The sequence below is a fragment of the Cyprinodon variegatus genome, unplaced genomic scaffold (genome assembly GCF_000732505.1).
Source record: "Cyprinodon variegatus isolate N-32 unplaced genomic scaffold, C_variegatus-1.0 Scaffold506, whole genome shotgun sequence".
Lineage (NCBI taxonomy): Eukaryota > Metazoa > Chordata > Actinopteri > Cyprinodontiformes > Cyprinodontidae > Cyprinodon > Cyprinodon variegatus.
Genome location: NW_015150959.1, coordinates 117209 through 127090, shown reverse-complemented (window position 1 = coordinate 127090; position 9882 = coordinate 117209). Strand labels below are relative to the sequence as shown.

The window sequence follows — 9882 nt, the reverse complement described above, 5'->3', positions numbered from 1 at the left end:
AGATATACACTACCTAGAATAGAAAACATTACTGAATAAACTGCAGATATACACTACCTAGAATAGAAAACATTACTGAATAAACTGCAGATATACACTACCTAGAATAGAAAACATTACTGAATAAACTGCAGATATAGACTACCTAGAATAGAAACTCCCTTTGTTGTCCCACAATGGGTAAATTGTGGAGTTACATCAGCTAAAGATTACAGCTAAAGTGGTCACTCAGATGTGATCTTAAAAAGTTTATAAATAATAGAATAAGTGACAGTTAAAAAAAAAAAAATCCAATTTTATTTGTTAAGCGCTTAAAAACAACCACAGCTGACCAAAGTGCTTTAAAGAAGTAAAAACAAATAAAACACAAAACAGCTGCATTATCATAAAATATGAAACATAAATAATATAAAAAATAAACAAATATAATGAATGTGTTTATAGAGAATAATAATACAGATGAGCCAAAAGCGCTAAATTGATGATGGACATGTAATATACATGTATTGATGACGTCTTTAGGGTAATTACATATTATATATAATTTCAAGATTTTACATCAAGACTGGATTACAAGAACATTTCTGTTAATGCTGTAGTATTTTCCTATTTGCAAATTGTATTGTGCATGCATGATGCCATATACTTTAATACTGTGTCTGTGCATTAGCCTTTAAAATGTTTGAGTTGCTTTTTTTGTCAATATAACATACAATATATTTCAGCACATGCCTTTTTCAAATGAGAAATGTAACAAACACTTAAAAAACGACAGCATCATCTGCTTAATAAAGAATTACTTTGACAGTGAATTACTTTCTATTTACTCTATTTTCTAACGTTAGACCCAATGTCAATGGCTAACTCAATGTCTTCCAGTCAGTCTGAGATAGCCAGACTAATGTTAGTCTACATACTACACTATAGGATCCATCGGCGTATAGATGGATTTATTGCTTAGTTCGTCCACTGACGGTGAAATCACCTGTGGAACGTCTTCCAGCAGACAGAAAACTGCTGGTTTTTGCAGCCAAATGCTGAACATGGAGGCATTTTTATGACGCTTTCCATGGGACAGGTGCCATAAAACCGTGTGCCAATATGGCAGCCAGTGGCTTAACTTTTTTCGGGGCATCAGTCGTGTCTCACCATCAATATTTTATTTCTTCCAGCTTACAAGAGGTGATACTAAACATTATTTCATTTTTAACAAAAGGAATCCCTAAATTATATCCAAAGCAAATAATTTAATTGCATTCTATTTATTTCTGGATTAAGAGCCCGATAAAAAGGTGCATAGATCTTTGAATATTTCTCTCTCATTGTTCTCGTTTTGATCTATTTAAATAGGATGTAAATGTTTCCTTGTATTGTCATTAAAACATTTTCTCAGCTTCCTGTAAATAATTCACCATTGTAGTTAGCATATTCCTTCACTTTAGGTCTGGGTTGCCATGGCATTACAAGGCAATTATGGAGGTTTTCTATGTTTTTTGTTTTATTTTAAACCAAGTGAATTTAAATCCCCTTTGACCCCTGAGCAGCACTAACTGGAGCTAGATCAAGCCAGAGTTGAGGATTTGAGTCTGGGTTTGTTAAACCTACTTATTGAAATGGGCATCTGGCTCTTCTGACTTTTGCGTCGTCTGTTTTCAGGAAGGCAACAGCTTCCTGGTGTTGGATGAACAGCGCTTCGCCAAGGAGATTCTCCCCAAGTTCTTCAAGCATAACAACATGGCCAGTTTCATCAGGCAGCTGAATATGTGTAAGACTTTCAGCCACATAGAAAAGGCGCCTCTCATCCACTGCTCCTCTGGTGCTGAACTGAATCATGCATCATCATAATTAGAGCCCGACCGATTTGAGATTTTGAAGACCAGTATCGACATTGGGGGCTTTTAAAAAACTATGTCCAACATATTGGCAGATATCCGCTTTATATCAGCCAGAATATAAAAAAATGAACATGACATAAAGCTGAAGCCTTTTAACACTAGGACTCCCAGAATGCTGATGCTACTAGAACTCCCACTGGCAGTCAGTTAAAAGAATGGCATTTTTCCTAATGGACTGCAAGAGTACTGTCATCATACTGGACAGAATTACTAGACGCAGCCAAAGTGTTGAGGGGATCATTTTGGTGGCCTTAGCATTGCATCTCTGTTATTTGCAGATGATGTGGTTCTGTTGGCTTCATTAGGACGTGATCTGCAGCTCTCACTGGAGCGGTTCACAGCCGACTGTGAAGCGGCCAGGATGAGGATCAGGGCCTCCAAATCCGAGATCATCTTGAGCCGGAACAGTTTAGAGTGCCTTCTCCGGGTTTGGGAGGATGTGCTGCCCCTAGTGGAGGAGTTTAAGTATCTTAGGGTCTTGTTCACGAATGAGAGGAAGATGGAGCAGGAGATCGATAGGCGGATTGCGCGGCGAAGCGTGAGCTGTAACGGTCTATTGTGGTGAACAGAGAGCTGAGCCAAAAAGCAAAGCTCTCCATTTACATGTCGATCTACGTTCCTACACTCATCTATGGTCATGAGCTTTGGGTCATGACCAAAACAACGAGATCCCTGATCCAAGCGGCTGAAATTAGTTTTCTCCCTAGTGTGTCTGGACTCTCCCTTAGAGATAGGATGAGGAGCTCAGTCATCCAGGGAGAGTAGAGCCGCTGCTCCTCCATATTGAGAGGAGCCAGTTGAGGTGGCTCCAGCATCTGGTTAGGATGCCTCCTGGACGACTCCCTGCTGAGGTCTTCCAGGTACATCCCACCGTGAGGAGGCCCAGGACACGCTGGAGGGACTATGTTTCTCTGCTGGCCTGGAAACACCTTGGTATTCTCTTGGAGGAGCTGGACTAAGTGGCTGTGGAGAGGGAGGTCTGGGCCTCCCTACTGAACCTGCTACCCCCACGACCCGACCCCGGATAAGAGGAGGATGGATGGATGGATGGATTGATGGATGGATGGATTGATTGATTGATTTCATTTAATCCTTGCCAAGCCCCTGCACCACAGTACGACACTGCTTTGATTTATGCTCTGGTCCATTCTATGCAGATGGATTCCGGAAAGTTCTGCACATCGACACAGGCCTGGTAAAGCAGGAAAGAGATGGACCCGTAGAGTTTCAGCACCCATACTTCAAGCATGGGCAGGACGATTTGCTGGAAAATATTAAGAGAAAGGTGAGTCTGTCTGGATAAGATACCAGCCTGTCTCTGTATGGAGTTATAATGTTCTCCCTTTCATTCCTGTGTTTATTGTGGGTATGAGGAGGAATTACCAATTTAGTGTCCGATCCCACAGAAAATGGTGTGGGACGAGGTGGTGGCGTTTAGCGCTCACTGAGAGCTGATGGGGATGATCACACCTGACAGGGTTTCCTCCAGGAGGCTTGGTTAGCTCTGACTGAGATAGAGTCCAGGTCTATTGTAGTCAGACTATGCAGCCATTCAGCAGCAATTCCCTGGGTCTGACAGGAAGAGAGACGCCGTTACAAAGTAAAACACTTTGGGGAAAATACTAAATCAAATCTGTTCATCAGTTTGGAGTCACACAGAGCGAATATAGCAGGAAGGACAGACTGGACAGAAACAATCAATGAAACATTTTAAAAAGCAGAATAGTGGACCTATAATAGGAGCTCAGGAGGACAGGAAATAGTTTTAACTTGTGTGGCACAGAGACAGAAGGTAAAATAGAAGTTCTGCTGCTAAAGTTCACCAGACAAGCTTCATGAGACCAGTGCTATGCCACAGGCTGTCTCCAGGCTGCAGCCATGCACTCTGCACCAGGCTGTCTAAGGTCTCCATGTATGTTGAGGCATATTATATCAGGCTAATGCTCACAGGAGCTGCTACTTTATTGGGTAAAAGACAGAGGAAAAGCCTTAAACGCCCCACAGACAGGTGAACAGCTGTTTTTCCCATCAGAAACCTTATTTCTTATCAACGTGATTCTTTTTCTTGCAAAGTTTATAATTAGCAGGAATAAAACAAAGAAGAGGAAAACACCTTTAGACGTCAGACTGTACATGGATACAGTGTCAGACTCAAACATGTACGACCTGACTTTAAAACTCCTATTGATGTTTTACTTCAATAGTCTCTCCTCCCACTGTTCTTCAATTAGTGGTCAACATAAAATCCACCTCCCATTTTCACTGTGAGGGATGTGATGTGTTCCAGGTTTCTAACGGCCGTCCTGAGGACCATAAGATCAGACAGGAGGACCTGACCAAGATCTTAGCGGGTGTCCAGAGTGTTCACAGCAAACAGGAGAACATCAACGTCAGACTGGGCACACTCAAGAGGTAAGGAGGCGCAGAAGAACCAGAAATAAAGCATTACAGCTTGTATTTCTGCCTAGCAACTGGTCCAGCCAGTCCAAGGATGACACATCACTGCCCTCTTTGGGCTGCACTGGCTTTAGGAAACAAGGTTGCAGTTACATTTGAGAAAAGATTTCGGAAATGTAATGATAAGAATTGTATGAAAAAATCTTACCTGAAAATTAAAATCCAAGCTAAAAGAAAATTTCTTAAGGAATATTTCTTAAGGTTAGATTCTCATTGGTGATGATCTAGAGCTTTGGTTGTTTAACCATCATTATTGATCCCTTTAAGCTCTACATCTAGTCATAAGGTTCTCCTAAACATGGCTACCGGTTTAAGAACATCTGTATCAATTCCTTCCTTTTCCAACCAAAGGGAGTTAGTGCTGCGTACTGGATACTGTCATGATCTGCATACCTTTCTGTTTAGGGAGAACGAGGCTCTGTGGAGGGAAATCTCAGATCTGAGACAGAAACATTCTCACCAACAACAGCTCATTAAAAAGGTGAGAAGTTTATCATCATGGATGGATCCCTTCAACATGGTTAGATGTCTCTGCTCTGCATCTCTGGGTTCCAGCATCTCTTAGCTGAGGAGGTCAGGAAAGGTTTGTCTGTTGGTGCATTGCTGAGATAGGACCCTCTGAGATAACTGGGGGGTTTCTAAAAGTTATTCTTAACAGACATGTAGATGAATGAAGGCTGCTGCAGTTCAGCTTTGTTCTCTTCCTATAAACAACTGGAGAACATCTGGTCATTTCACGCTGATGTTCCCAGTTTACCCACACTGGTTTTTTCACTTGCATTTTTCCTTTGATATGTTTTATACTGGAAATTATATTTTCCTTAGATCTTTACCCATGTAGTTCTCAGTGAGGTTCAGAGGAAACCATGGGACATATCGTCTGAAAAATAAGGCATCTGGATTTGGCACAGAGGAAGTCTTTAACATCCAAACAGTTTTAGCTTAAGCCTCAGTGTTAGCTAGTCTACTGCAGGGTCCTGGTGTGCTCCGGTTGGGGAAACCATCAGCTGACTGCTCACACACCTCCAGCTGATCTTAGTAGATTTATTTCACCTTAATTTCAATTCAGTTTATTTCTATGGCGCCAATTCACAACACATGTCATCCCAAGGCACTCCAGTTCACCAGATCATCCAGTCAGATTCATTCAGTTTTCTATCTAAGGAAAACCAGTTGATTGCATCGACTCAGCAATCCCTCGCACTAAGCATGCTTGTAGCGACAGTGGAGAGGAAAAACTCCCTTTGGACAAGAAGAAACCTCCAGTAGAACCAGGCTCAGTTTGAGCAGCCATCTGCTGAGGCCGACTGGGGTTCAAGGAGACAGAAGCAGACGTAGAAAAAGAAGCATAGATACAAAAGGCAACTGTAAAAGGCGGCCCCGTCCAGCAAACACACAGCCAGGCAGACGAGCTCCGAGCCAGCTCCCATGTCAGAGGATGAAGAGAGCACATCCAGTTAGTCACAGTCAGAGAAACAGGACTACACTGGAAAACAGGCCAATCTCCAACATCTATAAACAAAGGTGTTGATGGCAGCAGCTCAGCTGATATTTCTCTCCAGGATGGAGTCACAGCCAAACAGGAACAGACCAGATGAAGCTACTATGAGAAAAAGCAGAGAAAGCAGAACGTTAGAGATTGAACTAACAGATTCTGCAGAGTGGGAGAATAGAGATAGAATGAAGCAGAATGATGAAATGGGGATCTCTATGTCCTCCAGCAGTCTAAGCCTTTAGCAGCACAGATGGACAACCAAGAACTCATGATAACCTAAGTATTTAGGATGAGGTATAAAAAAGGTAGATCCACAGTGTTCACAGAATATTCATTGATTTCATTAGATGGATTCATTCCACACAGGTTGATGCTGACAAGCCTTCAGTTCTTCTACTGAAATATTCTAAAAAAGGATGAGAACATCACACCAGACCACTACGGGTTATTCCCAAATCTCCTAATAATCTGGCAAGCAAGCCTTAAACACCACCTGTCAGATCAGAGTGTGTAGAACTAGATGTTGCAGATGCTGCTGCTGAGCAATAACCAACTTATTTTCTTCTCTGTTTTGGTTTTTGGCAGCTGATACATTTCCTCATTACACTAGTACAGAGCAACCGTATTCTGAACCTGAAACGGAAAAGGTAAGCACCTCACACACACCAGCAGTGGTGTTTTCATGACTTATGGGGACAATTCATTGACTTGCATTATATGGCCTAACCCAGACCTTTACCCTAACTATTACCTGGGGCGAGTTACATATAGAGGAGCGAGATCATGAAGGGCTTTAAAAAGAAGCGTTAAAACTTTAAAACAAACTGGAAAACGGACCAGGAGCAAGTGCAGGGAGGAGAGGATGGGAGTGATGTGGCTTTGCCTGGATGAGCCAGAGAGGAAACCAACTGCTGCATTCTGTGCTAACTCTAACCGTTGACGACTGTGACAGGCCAGATTAGAGAGTGTTGCAGTAGTCCAACCGAGAACTAATAAATGCGTGAATCGCCTTCTCCAGGTCTTGCTGTGAGAGAAAGGGTTTCATTTCAGTCAAAAGGCGCAGCTGGAAAAGGCTGGCTTAGACAACAGCATTTATTTATTGTTTGAAGTTGAAGTCCCAGGTCCAAAAGGCGGCTATAGAGAGAGTGCGTGGCATGGGGCAGTATTAGGGAGCAGTGGTAAATATACCTGGACATCATTAGCATAAAATAGGAATGATAAGTTGTGTTTGGCAATGATGGACCCAAGTGACAGCATGTAAAGTGAAAACGGGTCCTGGCCAAGGATGGAACCCTGTGGCACCCCAGCTGATAGTGGGGCAGAGGAGGAGGAATAGTCATTGACCATCACAACAAAGCTCCGGTCACTCAGGTAGGACCTGAACCTCTGCAGGAGGAGCTCTGCGTCGTCCATGGTGTTGAATGCCGCAGTTGGATCCAGCATCATCAGCAGCGCTGGTTTCTTTGTATCCAAAGACAGCAGAATGTTGTTGTGAACTTTAAGTAGAGCTGATTCCGTACTGTGACAGAGGCCATATTTGGTATAGTAGCCTTTGTTTGCAGTTTCAGACGTCAAATGTTTCCTGTAGTTTTTCACCAGGTTTGCGGCCACTGCTGGAGGGATTTTGGCCTCCACACAGATATTCCTTTATATCAGTCAGGTTTGTGGGCCGTCGCTGACAAACATGGAGTATGAGCTCCCTCCAAAGATTCTTTATTGGGTTTAGGTCTGGAGACTGGCTAGGCCACGCCAGAACCTCGATCTGCTTCTTCCAGAGCCGCTCCTTGGTTATCCTGGCTGTGTGCTTCAGGTCATTGTGATGCTGGAAGACCCAGCCTCCACCCCTCTTTAATGCTCTAACTGAAGGAAGGAGCTTGTTCCCCAAAATCTGGCAATACATGGACCAAGTCATCCTCTCCTTAATACAGTGCAGTTGCCCTGTCCCATGTGTGGAAAACACCCCCAAACCATGATGTTCCCGCCCCCAGGCTTCACAGTAGGGATGGTGTTCTTGGGATGGTTCTCATCGTTCTTCCTCCTCCAAACAAGGTTATTGGAATTATGACCAAAAAGTTCTATTTTGGTCTCATCTGACCACATGACTTTCTACCATGACTCCTCTGGATCATCCAAATGGTCAATGGCAAACTTAACACGGGCCTTGACATGTGCTGAGACATTGTGCTCCATGCCACACAATTGATTTCAAAACCATGACATCTTAGTGTATTGCCAACAGTAACCATAGAAATTGTGATCCCAGATCTTTTCAGATCATTGACCAGCCCCTCCCATGTAGTTCTGGGCTGATTTCTCGCCTTTTTTTTAGCATCATTGAGACCCCAGCAGGTGAGATATTGCATGGAGCTCCACTCTGAGGAGATAGACAGTAATTTTTAGCTTCTTCCATTTTCTAACGATTGCTCCAACAGTGATCTTTTTTTCACCCAGCTGCTTGGTTATTTCCCCATAGCCCTTTCCAGCCTTCTGGACGTGTAAAAAGTAGCCTCTATTGTCTTTGGGCAGCTCTTTGGTGTTGGCCATGTTAGTTGTCTTTATGCAGCTAACAGCCTCTAACAGGTGCATCTAATTTAGGATAATGAATAAGGGTCAGAATTCTAGACGGGTGTTCAAATACTTAGTTATAAAAAAAAAAAATTGTGATTCCTGTGTTGCTTTTTAGATTATATCTCTCACAGTGGATAGCACCTAGGATGACCATTTCAGTGGGAGAACTTGCTAAATATCTTATTTTCCTCATGTATAAACCATTACAGGGTCAACCACCGTGAAGAAAACCTTCTATTTGCACTTATGTCCAAATGTATTTTTTTCAGATCAATTCTGATGGACAGTGAGAAGAAGGCCAAATACATCCATGAGATTTATGATGATCCGGTGCGCGTTGAACAGGTCAGTTTGTTTCTGCTCATGAGCACTGGAGACGTACAGGAGCGTCTGACCGCTGTAAGGACGTCACCTCTTGCTCTTCACACCAGAACCTTCTTAGCTGGAGCAGAGCTCTATAAGCTTACCGTGCAGGGAGCAGGACTGGAGTCAAAATGGGAGCAAACATCCAATAATATCTCCAGTAGTTTATTCTACTGATTCCATACTTTAAAGATGATTTATTCCTTAGACTGCCGCTCTTAAGGGTTTAAAGGAGCAACACGGGACAATGCCTGAGATATCACATTACAGGTTGTTATTGAATCTAGGGCTGCAACTAACAATCACCTTTCTAATCTATTAAGTGGTTTTACTTTCTATGCAAAATATCTATTATTATTATATATATATAAATTTTTTGATATATATATATTTTTTAGAATTTTGTTATAATTGCAGGTCTAAGGTTTTTAGAGTCTTTATTCTCCATTTAACAAATTAATGATTTACTGAATGAGTTAATTGAATAATCAGTCCGATAGATTTTTTTCAGCCCTATTTTAATATTAATTCTCAGTCACTGAATGAGTTTGCATAATTTTCCTACAGGACCGCAAAGTAGAAATGAGTCTAAGGAGAATTAGTTACTGGTGATGACACTGGGGCTGATCTGCAGCTCTTACTGATGCGTCCTCCTCAGGCCACAGACTTTAATGAGTGGAGGGATGATCACTGTCACGCTATCACAGGTCAAGATCAACATAAGCCTATATAATCATGTGACACGGGGAGTTCAGTCCTTATCATTTTCTCGTGCCACTTTTGTGGTAAGCGGTTCTATGGACGTGTTTCTATTTGTCTTTCCGCTTCCTGGATCAAGCTGCAAGGATCAGTCTATTCTACCCACAGATATCATCAGCATTGATGAGTCTGCTTTTTTTATTTACCTGACAGCTGAAGCCGGTGGCGTTTTCTGCATGTGCTGAGTTTAGTTGGCTCCTTGCCACAGCTGTGCGCTTTATTTTGTACATCGCTGGTGGCGTTTTCGCCTTTGCTGAGTTTGTTTTCTTTGGTTACGAGCTATGGGGCCAAAATGGTAGCTTTAATATTTGCAAATGTGTGTGGAGAGTTGTGTGTCTGTATCTC

At 42.4% G+C, this 9882-nt stretch overlaps 1 protein-coding gene across 1 annotated transcript in view; it reads left to right on the top strand.

The window, feature by feature from the left end:
- hsf2 (heat shock transcription factor 2) overlaps nt 1-9882 on the top strand; it is a 22116-nt gene that overhangs the window by 2412 nt on the left and 9822 nt on the right. The window contains exons 2-7 of the mRNA XM_015390637.1: nt 1657-1765; nt 3053-3180; nt 4183-4307; nt 4758-4833; nt 6433-6494; nt 8685-8760. Of these exons, the coding sequence (XP_015246123.1) occupies nt 1657-1765; nt 3053-3180; nt 4183-4307; nt 4758-4833; nt 6433-6494; nt 8685-8760 (576 nt within the window). The remainder of the gene's footprint in view (nt 1-1656; nt 1766-3052; nt 3181-4182; nt 4308-4757; nt 4834-6432; nt 6495-8684; nt 8761-9882) is intronic.